Raw genomic sequence first — 16,870 nt, 5'->3', positions numbered from 1 at the left:
TATAAGCTTTCAAAGAATATGTTCTCATTTTGTAAAATGTTCTTGTGGTAAACAGAAATCCTACATTTGAAGAAGGAAGCCAAAGTACAAGTATTTCTAGCTTGAGTGAAAAAAGTAAAGAAGAAACTGGAATAAGTTTACAGGTAATAGAGGCCCTGTTTATGACACCATGTTACACCTTGAATTATTACAGTGATAGCATTTGATTTTAAAATTGAATTTCCATAATGGGCTAAGCACGTATATAGATTTATGATTTAAAGTTAAGTCTTCTAGCAGACAAACTTGTGTTTGAATCCCGACTTGAATGCTTGGTCATATAATCTTACACAAATTACTTTGGCCTTTCCAACCTTGCAGTCCCTAATCTGGAAGATGGAAATAAAACCATGTATCTCATAGAGTGAGTTTGTACCTGGATTTCCTGCCATAGCACCCTCTCCATTTTTTTTTAATAACACTTACAGTTTATTTACCAGACACTGTGCTTGCCATAGGTACTAAATATTCCGATTTTAGGTACTTGATTTCATGTTTATGAATAGACAGATAAATTAGAATTAACAAATTGTACCCATATTGATGAATTTATATCTAGAAAATATTTCCCATAGCAAAAAGCATAAGGCAGATATTTTGCTTGATCATTTTTTGTGCAATATAGCTTCTCTTTTTTTATGCTTTCTACTTTCATTTTTATTTTATTGGTAATTTTAGATAGACTTCATCCTTCATGTGTAAATTTTACAACAAAGGTTTATTAATCTACTGAAATAATTTTGACTTTTCTTTCAAAATAAGATGTGACATTTTTATCTAGTTTCCATTTTTATGAATCAGATTTTGCAGAATTTCATTTTCCCGTGTATAATTTTACTTGATAACAGTTGTGTTTTTGTGGGCAGTTCTAAGTAAGGTTGTAAGGCAGTTCTACTACTGCTGTCGTTCTGTTGTCTAGAATCAGTTGAGTGAATTTTTTTAACTTTATAGCACAGCATTTAGAGTTAAGTGTTATGAAACTGTAAAAAAACAGTATTACAGTTTGCTAAATTTCTATGGTGATTTTCCCCTTCTGTTTTGATTACATTTCTGTTTTCAGGATCTTCTCTTAGAAATCTATAGAAGTATAGGAGAACCAGATAGTCTGTATGGCTGTGGTGGAGGGAAAATGTTACAGCCTCTTACAAGGTAAACTGCTTTGTTTCTATGTAATTCTGTTTATGAGGGAGTTGTGTGCATATAGAGCCAAAAAGTATTCTTACAACTTTTTTTGTAGACTACGAACATATGAACATGAAGCAATGTGGGGGAAAGCCTTAGCAACGTATGACCTTGAGACGGCAATTTCCTCATCAACCCGCCAGGCAGGGATAATTCAGGTACGTTGTTTCTGCTTTGGTATAGCCGTCGTAGTGTGGTGCTGGTATTGTTGCATTTTGTCAGCGGAATATTTAGACAGTTTGGTGAACTCAAGAGATATGCTTGGAAGTCACCTGATTTTCAGGCATTGGGGTAAAAACATAGATATGCAAAGAAAAACCAAACAGGTAATTGAGCATTTGGGCATAATCCAAATACATAATCCAATACATGGATAGTGTGTTTGTTAATCACAGTTTTTGTTAGCTAACAGTAAGAGATATTTCTTAAACATGTATGATATGCCAGGTAGTATACAGACAATACTTCTGCTTTACCTGGAAAAACTTACGTACACTTTCTTACTGTGTTCATTGGAGCTGATCCCCGAAGCTATCATTTCTATTACTGATCAAGACTCAATAACCATTTTCCCATCAAATAGTAGCTAGTTTTGTTGTTTTGGAGAAATGAACTAACTACGTGATACAGGATTTTAAGTGATAATCTTCAGTTTTTTTAAATTTTTATTTTTACTGGTTTTGTTTCTCTAGTTTTCTATTAAGGTTTTATTTACTTTTTAAAATAACTCCTCTTCAGGCTTTACAAAATTTGGGACTCTGCCATATTCTGTCCATCTACTTAAAAGGATTAGATCATGAAAATGCAGAGCAGTGTGCTGAACTTCAGGAACTGTACTACCAAAGTGCCTGGAAGAATATGCAGTGGGACCATTGCAGTTCTGTCAAGTAGGAGGAGCTTCGTTCTTTTTTTCTTCTAAGTTGCCTTTTGCATAGGTCTAAAAATGGCTTTTAAAAATTTCCTTTTTTTTTTCAGATCTGAAAATAAAAATATGAAAAAAAGGAAAAAAAATTCCTATTTTATGAATGCAATACTAGTTGTGTTTTTTTATATTTTATAATTTTATAATTTATACATGTATCCAAATGCTTAAATAAGAAAGCAATCAGCAGTTAACATACCTAGGCTTAAATTTCACCCTCCCCTCTCCCGCGGGACCCCCCCCCCCCATTTGGGCTTCTCCTTCTCCTATCTAACTGGCTTTTTTTGATGCAAGGTCTGGCTGTGTAATTCATGTCAGCCTTGAACTCACTGTGTGGCTTAGGCATTAACCTCATGGGAATATTCTTCTCTCAGCCTTCCGAGTGCTGAGGTTACATGTGTGCACCCAAATATTTTTCCCCAGCCCTTATTTTTTAAAATAGGAATAAAAAAGATATTTTTTAGGAGAATCCTCTCAATCTCTTGTTGGACAGAAGAATCCAAGAAAAGTATAAGCATTCATCTTTACACTATTTGCTGTAAACAGTTTAGTCAGGTGGCACTTTTATTGTCTGGGTGATATACAAAGGGCAGATTTTCTTTTATTTATGAAATAGTTTATTTTATGAAGAAATAGTTTTCCAGAACTAAATCAGTTTTCCAGGAAAATAACATTTGAAGCCTGTGTATAAGGGCAGCATAATTTGTAATGAAAAGTCTATTCTAGTGAAGGGTTTCATTTGATATACTGTTTTGTCTTGTTTGTTGTTTGCTTTTGGTGTGTTTTTTGTTTCAGGTGTGGTTTTGTTTAGAAATGGGGTCTCACTGCATAGTTTAGGTTAGCCCTCAGCTCACTGTGCAGCCCAGGCTAGCCTTGCAGGCACAGCAAGCATCCAGAGTGCTATGATTACCTGCACGTGGTACCACACGCAGTGACTTTCCCATGGTTTTTGAACTGTACACACTAAAACATTAAATCATGTTTAATTGTTTTCATAGTAAAAATTAATTGAAATGGCTTTCTGATGTCAAACTATATGATCATTACAAAATTAGAGATTTGGTCTTATATTTTAAAAAGATTTTATTGTTCAGGCAGTTTCTGCTTATGTGTGTAAATCCGCATATCTTTGCCTGCTGTTGCAGCTGCAGAGCCTTCTCTGTGTTTTTTCATCAGCCCATGCACTTCTTACATTCACTCCTAGATAAAGGCCTTAGATGTGTCTCGCACTTTTTAAAAAATTATTATTATTATTTTTATTTTTAGGGAAGGGTCTACAGGGTGTTAAGGGTTTTACTGCTAGATCAGACTCATAGTGACCCAGCTGTTCACAGCCCCCCAAGAGCTGAGATTACAGGTGTGCGCCACCATGCCCAGTCTCAATAGCTGCGGCAGGCCCAGGTATCAAACCCCTGGCCCCTGCACCTGCTTGTGGGTGCTTTAATCCACTGAGCTGTTTGGCCTGCACTTCTTGCACTTCTTTCTAGTTAGTATGTGGATGGCCACCTCTGATCATTCTTCAGAGAAACCTTTCATGACTACTTGCTTTAATTCTTTGTGCATTCCTTGCCATTGCGTGCTGTTTTTTTTACTGTGCAGAGAAGAACATATGCTTCTTGATACTATGGACCTGATGTCAATTATTCACTAAAGGCTCTCCTGCAACTAGAGCCTGGTTCCTAGTGCCTGGCACGTAAAAGTAAATTAATAAATGGAAATAAATTCAGAACTAGGCAAAATATCTGAGAAATGTCTTTATTGTATGCTTGAAAATTTTAATGGCCCACAAAATTCTTTTATTTCCTAGCAGAATGTCCTAGAAGTGTGTTTTTTATATGAAATCTTACATTTTAGTTTAATTTTTTGACCTTTGGTTGTAATATTTATGCATGGCTATCTTAGAATTTTGTTGTTAAATGTTTTTTTCTTTTTTTTTTTTTATTATTTTACAGTAAAGGAGTAGAAGGTTCCAGTTACCATGAATCCTTGTACAATGCTCTGCAGTCTCTAAGAGACCAAGAATTCTCCACATTTTTTGAATGTCTCAGATATGCCAGGTATCATAAAAAGACTATTATTTTTCACCCTTTAATTTTTCACCTTTCAAAACTTCAGGAGTAATTTCAATTTAAGGCATTGACACAGGGATACAAAGTTGGTGGCTACTGTCAGTTGTTTTCATGTCTTTCCTGTCTCTCAGAATTTTTCCTTTGTGACCCCAGATCTGTTTTTTTTTTTTTTTTTCTCCCTAAGCCCTCAAGGAAGTCTAATTTGATTTCTTTCTATACAAATGTCGTGAGAATTTTAACCTTGTTTTCGGTACTAGTTATATAGCATTTAGTGTCTTAATATTAGAGTTCTAGGGCAAAGGAGATAGCTCAGCAGTCTTAAGTGCCTGCCTGGCAAGTACAGGGACCCTGATTCAATCCCCAGTACCACATGCCATGCTAGCCCCACCCCAGGCATGCCCTTTGGGGCAGTGAAACTTGGCATGGTGGCACATACCTGTAATACAGCACTGGGGAGGCTGAAACAGGAGGACCACTACGAGTCCCAGCTGCATAGCAAGACCTTCTACCAAATAAAGAAATAAAAAAATTTATTTATTTATTAGAGTTCTAATTTATAAAATGATGACTTATGGTCATTGTTTTCAGGATTGTTTTGAAACACAAGATTATCCACGAGAAAATAATTAACTGTAATAAAAATACCCAATACCCAGAGTTAAGGATAGAAAGATTTACTTAGCTCACAGTCAGTAAAAGTTTCAGTCCATAATCATCTGACTCCAAGACAGAGTGGTGTATCAGAGGGGCAACAGTTCATGGCAGATGAAGACAGCAAAAGTAACAAGAGCAAAAAGCTTTTTATTACCATTTCACAACTGGAAAATTAAAACACAAGTTTAACAATACTTACGAACCAATATTAAATCTGTCCACATTGTATTACATTAGAACCGTAATATCCCACCCCGGGCCCTCCAGAGACTCAAGTATCCCCTTTGCATCATAAGCAGGCTCTTTGCCCCAGGGTGGGTGTTGCACTCATGGCATTTCCCTGTCTCTTCTTGCCCAGGCTCAGGGTATTTACAAAGTGAGGACCTTGGCCTCCTGCTGAGTCACTTCAACTTCTAAATTTGCTTTTTATTATCATTTCACAACTGGAAACTTGAAACACAGGTTTAACAATACTTATGAACCAATATTAAGTCTATCTATGTTATATTACATTAGAACCATAAAATTCCACCCCAGGGCCCTCCAAAGACTCATGTATATCTCTTTATGCAAAAGGCATGTAGTCCATCTGCAAGAGTTGCCAAACTCCTAACAATTTCAGCATTTTCTAAAAATCCAAGTTTCTTGGGGCTGGCGAGATGGCCCAGTAGAATAAGCGCTTCCCTGGCAAGCACAAGGGCCTGAGCTCAATCCCCGGTTCCACTAAATAAATAAATAAAAATTAAAAAAAAAAAACAACCAAGTATCAAGTCTTCTGAGGTTTAAAGCAAACTAAACTCTGCTGTGAGTCCCTGTATAAGTGATAATAAAGTTTAAAACTTCCAGCATTCAGTAGCACAAGATGAACATATTTATTTCAAAAGTTACAAACAGGGATACAAAGGGTTGAGACCAAAACAAGTCAAAGTCCATCAGGACAGATATTAAGTCCTTAGTTACATGTGCAGCATATGAGGCAGTCTGTGCCAAATTGTGGGCTCCAAAGGCCTTGTGTAGCTCTGCCCCTACAGTGCTTCCTGTGGTAATAGCTTCCATGACTTCTCTCTTAGGCCTGCTCTGCTCTTTCATTGCAGGTTTCCTCAGAGGCTCCATGTTCCTGGCTTTTCCAGACTTCTGGAGTCTCCACTGCACCTTTAGCTTCACCTTCACTGCTTCACATATTGCCTTCCCAGGAGCACACTGCCTGGCTTCCCAGGCCCTCTTCTGAAATCTGGGTGGAAACCTTTTTAATCTCAGAACTTTTGCATTTTATGTACACCTAAAGCCTTAGATGATTCCAAGGTCTGCTGCCTGCTGAAGCATTAACAGCATTTTCCTCACTCTTAGTTTAGGGCTCTGTCATGTGCTTAGATCACTGGGCACTCTGAATCCAGTTTTGAGGAACAGATTTTCTATGCTGCTGCCATTCTGGAACATGGTGCTCTGTGACAGTTTTCTTCTTAGAGCAAAGTCTTTCACTTTTGCAGTTTTGAGGCTGAGAAGGATGGAGACTTGCTGCTTTTTGTGATTTCCCTCAGGCCGTCTTTATGTTCTATTCCTTTCCAGCAATTAAGATATCCTCAGCTCTATCTTTGTACTCCACAGCTTTAGTGGAGCTTCCTTTCTAGAAAAACTCACATTTTAAACCATTATGCTGAACTCTATGCTCTTGATTCTCAACATAGATCTGGCTCAAAGCCCCCAGCAATAGCCATGCCACCGCTTCAACATTCACCTGCCTTGAAATTTCTTCTGCCGGTTTAATTAGTCCACCACACTTAATCTCAGACTCAGGCAAAATCTCTAGACATGAGCGAAATGCAGACAAATGTTCTGCCAAGCCATAATATGCATCATCTGGACTCAACAGCCAAAGTAGCCTTTCCCAGCAGAAACCTCCCAAACCTGGCTTTTACTGGCATGATTTCTGTCAGCCTTCTGGTCTTTTGAGCTCTGGCCAGAATTTCCCATACAGAAAAGCTTAAGTCATTCCAGCTGTACTCATTCAGGCGATACGACCTAACCTTTCCAGTCTCTTACCACAACTCATTCTCAAAGACTTTTGCATAACATGGTCAGGTAAGGTCACAGCAATGACCCCCACTCCTGGTACCAAATTCTGTCTTGGTTGCCTTACTCTTACTGCTGAGAAAAAAAATACCTGACACTCAAGTTAAACAAACATATTTAACATTTTATTTTTGTTTGTTTTGTTTTAAAAGGCTTAAAATTACTTGAATAAGTTGATGTTGTATTACTGATCAATTTCTCAGAAAAACTCCAAATTTAAATCAAACATGGTACATCAATAAAAAATAGACAGCATAACTAAGATAGGCAAGGCTAAGAGCTACTGTCAGACCTTCAGTATACAGCAGCCCTATTCCCAAGATTATACTAGGCCTATCAAGAAAAGCTGTGAACAGCAACATCATAAACACAACATATTTAACATTTTAAGCAGTAGTTGTTGACCTAATGAGTCCTATATTTATAGCAGGTAATATTTGGTACTACTTAGGTGATATTTGCAAACCAGTCTGTTAGGCTTTCTGTATGTGTTCTCTACTCTTCAAAATAACTGAAAGTGAAAAAACTTGGGCTTAGTGAAACTCAGTGTGTCCAGAATTAAAATAGCCATAAATGGTAGAACTGGGCTTTAGATCTCAGTGTGTGTGATCCCGAGACTAATTTTGTTTCCACTGCTATTACATAATCATTATTGCTTGTGAATATTAGCTGTTTCCAGGTCCACAGCAGGCCTGTCATTAGAACTTTTTAACTGCAACTTTGAAGTTTTATCTCTGCACACAGTTTATTAATTCCAAAGTATCTTTTATTTTGAAACTAGAGTAAAAGAAGTAGAAGAATTGTGTAAGGACAGCCTTGAATCTGTGTATTCACTATACCCGGCACTTAGTAGATTACAGGCCATTGGAGAGCTGGAAAACATTGGGGAGCTTTTCTCAAGGTATGTGATTCATAAGTCTAACCATAAAATGCAGTGTGTGATTTATTACTTTTAAATAAATACATTTAAATATTTTTCAGTTGCACTTTGTAATATGGTAAATTACAGTGTATACTATCTAAAAATTGGAAGTTCTTTGGGCTCCTCAGTTTCTAAGAGTGTAAATGAGTTTGTGGTACTGAAATGTTTGTGAGATGTTACTCTGGTGTCACTTTGGGACAGAATGAAGGTTTGGTTCATAAGAATTTGTGTTACTGTTTCCTTTTGTGTCAAGCAACAATAACTTTTGAATCTCTGTCATCGCCTTACCATCTTTCTACTTTCCCTGATTAAACTTATTTCTCTCAACGCAGTAGTCCTGATGGATTTGACAACATTGCTTAGTTTAACTTTCTAGGAAGCATATACTATTAATGTAAATAAGTTGTACAATAATAAATAAGGTTAGTAGATGAAACCTTTGCCAGATGTCAGCTTTTTCTTCACTGCATCATGATTTCTTTGACAGCTATAGTTACACATAGAGTCATCACCTCTAGATAATGAGTTTACCTTGTTTCATTGCCTGTAAAAAGAGCATAGAAGCAGTATGAGAGATGTGAGAACTTTATGATGTTCTCATTTCAGAGGAATCTAGAAGAGCAGGATTTTTTATTATTTCAAAGATTATTTCAACAAAACCCATGGTTGGATACCTCTCATGTTGGTCTTTTAAATGTGTTTCGTTTGTAATGTCTTATCAATTATTATACTCTCTTTAAGATAAATTTTTAAAAAAGAAGGGAAAAAATTAAGATTTCTTGAAAGCAAGCACTAATATTCAATTATTTGTCCAGTCTTATGTAACTGTATCAGTTAATTTGAGCAACAGATTTGACAATAAAAATAGATAATATAGCAACCACTGGTAATTAGTTCTTCCTGTTTTGAAAATCTGTAACATATATTGTTGTACGTTACCCTATTTCTTTTCTATTTCTTTTTGCTTCTGTTTTTACTCTTCAAAATAAAATGAAATGAAATTGGGAAAAGAAAGAAAGAGAGAAAGAAAGAAAAAACAAAGAATATTTTAAGATCTTTTGGCCCAGTCATATAGCTCAGCAGATTAAAACACCTGCTTAGGCAGACAGAGTGGCTAGGGTTCCATCCCCAGCATGCCATGCTGGCCCCGCTCCCAGGTCACACTGAGAGGGCAATCAAGACTGGGTGTGTTGGCGCACGCCTGTAATCCCAGCTTCTGGGAGGCTGAAAACAGGAGGATCACTACGAGTCCGAGCTGTGTTGTGAGACCTTGTAGACCCTGTACTAAAAATACAAAATCAATAAATAATTGATTGATCTTTTGAAAGTTCATCTTATATGGTCTCTGTTGAGTACTTAGGGGTCTGACCTCATAATGCTTTGTAGTTTTCTAAAAACAAATTCTGGTCTTGTACTATGTCTTGTGCTGTGTCTTAAATTTCAGAACATGCATAATTTTTTGACTTCTTGCTTACATAAACTTTGTGATTTGGCTTTTAGATCAGACATGGATACACAACTCTCTGAAGTATATAGTAAGTGGCAGAAACATTCCCAGCTTCTTAAGGACAGTGATTTTAGTTTTCAGGAGCCCATCATGGCTCTGCGTACAGTCATGCTGGAGATCCTCCTGGAAAAGAAAATGGAGAGCTCTCAGAGAGAATGTTTTAAGGACATTCTTACCAAACACCTTGTGCAGTTTTCTATTATGGCCCGAACTTTCAAGAACACTCAGGTAAATAGGATTCAGAATTGCGCCAGCTCATCTCTTGCCCTTTCTTTTTATTGCTCATATAATAAATAACTTGAATGAAGAAGAAATGTCAGAAATAGAGATGACTGTTGTATAGTGTAATTATTTAAGACTTCTTAGGTTGTTCTCAGTAATTCCAGTATTCTTGGCAGATGTAGTAGGAGGATTGCAGATTCAAGCCTAGCCTGTGCAACTTAGCAAAACTGTCTCAAAATGAAGATAAAAAATGAAAAAGTGCTGAGGATGTAGTGCAGTGCGAAGTTTAAATCCCCAGTATCACAAAAAAAAAGAAAAGAAAAAAAAAAAGACTAACTATAATGTTGCAATTAGACAAACATATTTAAGTCTCTGGCAAGGTTCTTAACTTCTGTCAGTATCCAGCTTATAAAATGAGAAGATGCCTAACTCACTATTAATTATTTAGTGATTCCACACAAAAGACAAGGATAGAGGCATTTGATAGTCTGACAAATACTGAAGTTCTCATTGTATGACAGTTGGTGCTTTCATTAGTTATAATAGTAATGGTACTAACCGTATTTATTTCCATGTTATGTTCATTTCAGCTCCCTGAAAGGGCAATGTTTCAAATTAAGCAGTATAATTCAACTGTTTGTGGAGTCTGTGAGTGGCAGCTAGAGGAGGCCCAAGTGTTCTGGGCAAAAGAAGAGCAGAGTCTTGCTCTGAGTGCTCTCAAGCAAATGATCAAGAAGTTAGATGCCAGCTGCACAGAGGTTTGGTATTTCCTTTTGTTGTAATTTTTTGTTATTGCCTGGATTGGTATTTTACAGTTATTTTGAAATTGAAATTATGTAAATAAGAAAAGGTATCTGAAAAATATTATTCGTAAAAGAAGCTTAGAAATTTTTCCCCTTTAGACCAAGTCTTAATCAGTTCATCTTGTAATAGGTTCATTTATTTATTTATTTTTTTTAACATTTATTTATGTATTTTGTGTGTGTGTGTATGTGTGTGTGTGTGTGTGTGGCCAGCTCAGCCCACCAGGGGGCGAGGCTGGCTGGCATGTGGTGCTGGGGGATCGAACCGTGGTCCCTGTGCTTTGCCAAGCTTGTTCCATGTAGGTGCTTTAGACCACTGAGCCATCTCGCCAGCCCCAATAGGTTCATTTAATTTGTCCTAGTATTAAATCTTCTAAGTTTCTCTAGAATTGAACAATATGTGGGGAAAATTTGAAATGCCTACTATAAATTGGAAATAGTGAGTACAAACTTGGAACAGGAAATGGCATGAAAGAACAAAAATAGAGGACCGGTGAGATAGCTCAGCGGACAGCGCCCTTATGCAAGGGCAGGTACCAGGATCCGATCCCCAGCATCACATGCTATGCTGGCCACCCAGACTGGGTATGGTGGTACACACCTGTAATCCCAGTGCTGCTGAGGTTGAAAACAGGAGGATCATTAAGAGTCTGAGCTGCATAGTGAGACCCTGTGCTAACATTATAAAAAAAGAAAAAAGCAAAAGTAGAAAAACATAAAGTAAGTTGTCGCAATCAGATTTTCATTGCTAATATTTTAAAGTATCACATCTCGTATTTAATATCCCTTATTTCTTATTGCAAACTTGTTTTGGCCACTTCAACTATATTCCCTGCATATGATGGATAGAATGGGGGCATTTGTAGCACTCATAAAGTGATCATAGAGGTTTAGAGGCCATGATGTCTCTCAGACATACCTGCTCAGTGAATCTTAGCTAACTGGACTTTTGAAAGTTGTATGCTTTTATGACAATCCTCCATTATTAGAGAATTCATCATTATGTTGAAGCACTGGGTACTGCTGTGTTTTTAAATGTTGTTTAAGAGTGTGATCCCTGAAATATAGACTATATAAAGTTATTCACCTTGTTTGTACTTCATTTTCCACATGTGCCAATGGAGGATAATAACAAAAGCCAGGTGTGATGGTACATGCCTGTAATCCCAGCCCTTGGGAGGCAGAGACAGGAGTTAAGGCCAGGCTGGGCTACAAAGTGAGTTTAAGTCTTGCTTTTGCATAGCAAGACCCAAAAAGACAAAAAATAAAATAATAAGGGGCCAGAGAGATAGCTCAGTAGAATAAATGCTTGCCTGGCAAGTGCAGGGTCCTGAGTTCAATACCCAGTACTGAAAAAAAAAAGAGGTTTATAATTATTGAATAAATTATATATAAAATCATTGAATAAATTGAGTTATTTCAATGATAATAACAAACAACAATAAAACAAAGAGTATAAGATGGTTATTTCATAAACTTACATACTTTGAATTGTATTAAAAAATAGTCACATGGTGGAAAAACGTGCTTCAATCTGCTGTTTCTCCCTGTACATGAACAACATTTTTGCATAGTCATGATAATGAATTACGTTTTTTAATTTTATGTTTTTTTAAACAGAATAATCCAGACCTAAAACTTTTATACACAGAATGTCTGAGGGTTTGTGGTACCTGGCTAGCAGAAACATGCTTAGAAAATCCCGCAGTCATCATACAGACCTACTTAGAAAAGGTAAGCTTTTGAAAGAACTCATGTCTTTCCACCATGACCAAGTGTACTTCAAAAGCAAACGAAAGTATGGTTGTGTTCCTTCATAAACTGTTACTGTTGGAGCTCTGTATAAACTTCAAAGCAGAATAGTAACAGAAGGAACATACTTTGAAAGTAACCCCAAGTCTGTCTTGTCTGTCCTCCTTGTTTCCTCTTCCAGCTACTCTTTCATAAGTTGTTTATGCTAACTTTTCTCCACACCTCTCCTTTTTTTTTTTTTCTTTTTTGGTGCCAAGAGTTGAACTCAGGGCTTTGTGCTTATAGGCAGGTACTGCACTATTGAGCTACCTCCATAGTCCTTTTCATCCTCGGCAAAAATAGCTGGCTAAGGAATATGCCATTCATATATAGTCTGGCCACCCAAAGACCTATGACTTTGACGTCTCCCCCCTGTTCTTTTAGTTTAATTTTGAAAATACAATAGCTACTTCACTAAATAATGCAACATGAAAAGTATGTTGTGTTTTAAATTTAATAGAGCTTATCGCTTCTCTGCCTTTTGGCTAAGATCAAGTGAAATTTAATAGAGCTTTTGTTTTTGCAGGGTTTTTCCCCCCAAGAAATTAGCTGTTACAGTTGTTTGAACATTGTTGAAGTTGTCTTGTAAAGTCAGGAGAATCTGTCCTTTGTACAGTTTAGATAAGTTAAACATTAAGTTTACCTTGATCTGAGTGATTCTGTACGTGTGTTTTTGCTATTTTAAATATAATTTGGTATTTTAAATATAATTTAAATGTGTGTTGTTGAAGGCAGTGCAGATTGCTCGAAGTTCCCATGAAGAAAGCAGTGATGAGCTCAGAAATGGAAAAATGAAGGCATTTCTTTCATTAGCAAGGTTCTCTGATACTCAGTACCAGAGAATTGAAAACTACATGAAATCATCAGAATTTGAAAACAAGCAAGCTCTACTGAAAAGGGCCAAAGAGGAAGTGGGTCTCCTAAGAGAACATAAAGTTCAGACCAACAGGTATCTAAGTGCCTACAAGTGTCAATTTTATGCTGACCAATTAAAGGAGTGAGTATGGTTTTTTTTTTTTTTTTGAGTGAATATGTTTTTATAAAAAGAGTGACTTGAACTTTTTATCTTATAGTTTTGAGCACTAAAGCTTGGCTCAAGTACAAATAGATTGTCTTGGCCCTATGGTGGTTAATCACAAATTAGTATGCAGTATACTGACACTTTTTTTTAATACAGAATTCATTCCCTGGTTTTATGCTTCATATGGTTATACATAGATGCTATCTTTTGGAGTATTTTTATTGTTAGTGAAAAAGAGATAGATAATGAAATAAATACAGACAACTGGCCTTTTTTGTTGTGATTAAGTTCCTATATTTAAGCCTGCCTTCTGTCTGTGCACTTTAGTATAGGTAGAGAATTGAGTTAAATAGCTTGAATAGAGTCTGCTTTGTCCTTGGTTGCCTGAAAGCCTGTGAATTGTACAATTATGATAGATAAATTTGTTGCCTTTATAATCCTTAGAATTTTGCTTTTTTTCTTAGGATAGATACTTGACTTTTCATTTATGTTGAATATGAAAAATATTTTTGTAGTTCTGTAAAATTTTAAGGCTTTTATGTTTTACTTTAATTACCTAATTCAAGATACACAGTAAAGGTTCAGAGAGAGCTGGAGCTGGATGAATGTGCACTCCGTGCCCTGAAAGAGGACCGGGAACGCTTCTTGTGTAAAGCAGTTGAAAATTACATCAACTGCTTATTAAGTGGAGAAGAACATGATATGTGGGTGTTCCGACTTTGTTCCCTGTGGCTTGAAAATTCTGGAGTTTTTGAAGTTAATGCCATGATGAAGGCAAGTCTTGTTCAACCCAACATTTGAGCTTGTGTTTTGAAAACTTAGCTGCAAGACCTTTGATAGCCAGTTTTGTATACCTCTTATGTTCCTAGCAGTATGCTCAGTGCTGTGCATGCAGGTGCGAGGCAACTTTTCAGTGATGCAGGCTCGTGTGCAGATGGTTTTTTGTCAGGGATTTCGCTGTCTTTGCAGTCAGCAAAGAGAATGAGTAGAATGGAGCTCTAGATTTGGAAACAGTTAAAGATGATGGGATCACAATGCATTTTTTTTCCATTTTGTGCTTTTGGGGAATTAGAATTAATTTTGTAAATGGAAGAAGAATTCTTAAGAAAATAGTGATATTTCCTGAAGTTTTATTTTTAAAGTGTTAGATTTTGGCAATAACATGTAATACAAGATACATGTTGTCAATCAACTTGAATGTTAAAGGTAAAATAATTCTCTTGGTTGAAAAGAATGATAACTAATCTCTGTTATGGTATGACTAAGTCATGTTACTTTTCATATGTAAAGAAAAATAGTTTTCCACTACTTCACTGACTTCTCGGGAGTCAAGTTCATGATAGGATTCAGATCTACATTTATGTTCTTTGGACGCTGGAGTATAAGCGGTGCCAAGTATTTCCATTGAGACTGCAATTTAATCTAGCAACCAACATTTTGACTTTTTTTTTTTTTTTTCATTTTGACTTATTAAATCAACCTCAGATACCCATTAGAAAGACATTGAGATAGGCTCAGAGAAAGTTAAAAAATGAAGTTACTGAAGTTTTATTAACCACTGTGTGGGGCTAGTAGAAGAACATTGTTTTAGAATAGTTTATTCCCTTAGATATGAGACTATTTGAAATGTGTTGTTTCTTAATTTTGCATTATTTTAATGGTAGAGAGATGGAATGAAGATTTCGTCATACAAGTTTTTACGTCTTATGTACCAACTGGCTGCTAGAATGGGGACCAGAACAATGGGAGGTCTGGGATTTCATGAAGTCCTCAATAGTGTAAGTAGGTCTGAAGATCAAACAGAGTCATTGATTTCTTTTACGTTACTGTGTAGTATAAAGCGAATACCACTGTCCTCTCTAGGAAATGGAAGTACACATTTTATATATATTCTCCCAGTCCACATAAGTTATTTTATTTCTTATTCCTTATCTCTCTGGCTTTGCTATACACACAGAAATACTCATGTTGCCACTGTGCAGTGTGTAAACAACATGTATTTTGATATTAAGTAAAATGAAAAATGTGGATTTTCTATTTTTTAATATGTATAGAACTAATAATTCTTCCTTTTCTGACAGCTCATCTCTCGAATTACAATGGATCACCCCCATCATGCTTTATTTATTATATTGGCTTTAGCAAATGCAAACAAAGATGAATTTTTGACCAAACCAGAAGCAGCAAAAAGGAGTAGAGTATCTAAAAATGCACCTAAACAAAATTCTCAGCTTGATGAGGTATTTGCATTAAATACGAATATGTTTTTGAGTTGTGATATTCTTTCCCAGAATATTCCTTTAAGCCTCAGGGATTTTAATAATGAATGCTGATTATTGTATTTCAGTTTTGAATTCTTTGGTATTATGATGATACCTAAAATTAGTTCAGAATTCTGAATGTTTCTCAGAACCAGAGATTTCAATAGTAGTTTGCCTTCTTTTTCCTTGCAGAAAGAAGCCAGTGGAAAAAAATAGATTTTTTGAAAGGCACCTAAGTCATTGGCACTTGACGTTGTTATACTTTTCATGTATTTCATTTCATAAGGTGATTGTTTAGTTTATATGTGAATTACAGTCCTTTCATTGTTTAGATTTGTGCATAAAGTTTTTTTCTGTTTTGATAGCTCTGGGAAGCTTAAATGTTGGGAAATTCCTATGTATTTTTTTTTATTTTTATTAATAGGATCGAACAGAAGCTGCAAATAAAATAATACATGCTATCAGAAGTAAGAGACCTCAGATGGTCAAGAATGTGGAGGCGCTTTGTGATGCTTATATTATATTAGCAAACTTAGATGCCACTCAGTGGAAGATGCAGAGAAGTATGTGTTTGAAAGCATAAATGTTGCTATTACTCCTTAACTTTCAGTGCTATTTCTCAGTTTACAGTGGTAACTAAAATATTTTTATTTTTAAATACAGAAGGCATCAGTATTCCAGCAGACCAGCCAATTAATAAACTTAAGAATTTAGAAGATGTTGTTGTGCCTACTATGGAAATTAAGGTAACTTACTATTAACTCTTAATATTTTTTACTTAAGCTGAGTTTATTTTTGTTAGATTGAAGTAGCCTTTCTATGTAGTGAACATTGGTTAAATATTGACAGTTTCATGTGTTTCAGCATAAAGGTTTTCTGTATTAGACTCCCTTTGTCCAAGCCATAAAATACTGTCTTTTGCTTTTTCTTTTCCTTCAGTTAGCACTTCCTGTCTTTCTTAAGAAAGTCTGTTCTTTTAATTTTGCAGAAAAAGGCAAATTTCCATGTGGTTTTACTAAAACTAAATTTTTTTTTGCTACTGGGAATTGAGGTCAATATCTTGAGCTTGCCAGGCTGGTGCAGTACCAAGACTTAATTTTTGACTCAGCAACAATGTTCCCAATTTTTTTTTTTTTTTTTGTATTTTAGGGAAGGGTCTACAGGGTGTTCAGGGTCTCACTACTAGATCAGACTCACAGTGATATGCCTGTTTACAGCCTCCCAAGAGCTGAGATTACAGGTGTGCGCCATCACGCCCAGTCTCAATTACCATCTCAACGCGCCCCGGGGGGTGGGGCTGGCACAGCAGGTCTAGGATCGAATCCCTGACCCCTGTACCTGCTTGCAGGGGCTTAATCCAGCTATTTGGCTGGTCCCCAATTATTTTTTTAAAAATTTCATATACTC

At 36.2% G+C, this 16,870-nt stretch overlaps 1 protein-coding gene across 1 annotated transcript in view; it reads left to right on the top strand.

Moving 5' to 3' along the window:
* The window catches only part of Atm (ATM serine/threonine kinase), a 137,159-nt gene that overhangs the window by 100,837 nt on the left and 19,452 nt on the right, over positions 1-16,870 (top strand). Inside the window, exons 40-54 of the mRNA XM_004626220.2 lie at positions 56-143; positions 1,100-1,188; positions 1,277-1,379; positions 1,960-2,108; positions 4,096-4,200; positions 7,718-7,837; positions 9,359-9,593; positions 10,178-10,345; positions 12,011-12,124; positions 12,913-13,130; positions 13,769-13,976; positions 14,867-14,980; positions 15,284-15,442; positions 15,888-16,026; positions 16,127-16,209. Of these exons, the coding sequence (XP_004626277.1) occupies positions 56-143; positions 1,100-1,188; positions 1,277-1,379; positions 1,960-2,108; positions 4,096-4,200; positions 7,718-7,837; positions 9,359-9,593; positions 10,178-10,345; positions 12,011-12,124; positions 12,913-13,130; positions 13,769-13,976; positions 14,867-14,980; positions 15,284-15,442; positions 15,888-16,026; positions 16,127-16,209 (2,092 nt within the window). The remainder of the gene's footprint in view (positions 1-55; positions 144-1,099; positions 1,189-1,276; positions 1,380-1,959; positions 2,109-4,095; positions 4,201-7,717; positions 7,838-9,358; positions 9,594-10,177; positions 10,346-12,010; positions 12,125-12,912; positions 13,131-13,768; positions 13,977-14,866; positions 14,981-15,283; positions 15,443-15,887; positions 16,027-16,126; positions 16,210-16,870) is intronic.

This window comes from Octodon degus, unplaced genomic scaffold, assembly GCF_000260255.1.
Source record: "Octodon degus isolate 3935 unplaced genomic scaffold, OctDeg1.0 scaffold00012, whole genome shotgun sequence".
In the NCBI taxonomy this organism is placed as follows: Eukaryota; Metazoa; Chordata; class Mammalia; order Rodentia; family Octodontidae; genus Octodon; species Octodon degus.
This window is presented reverse-complemented; position numbering and strand designations above follow the sequence as displayed.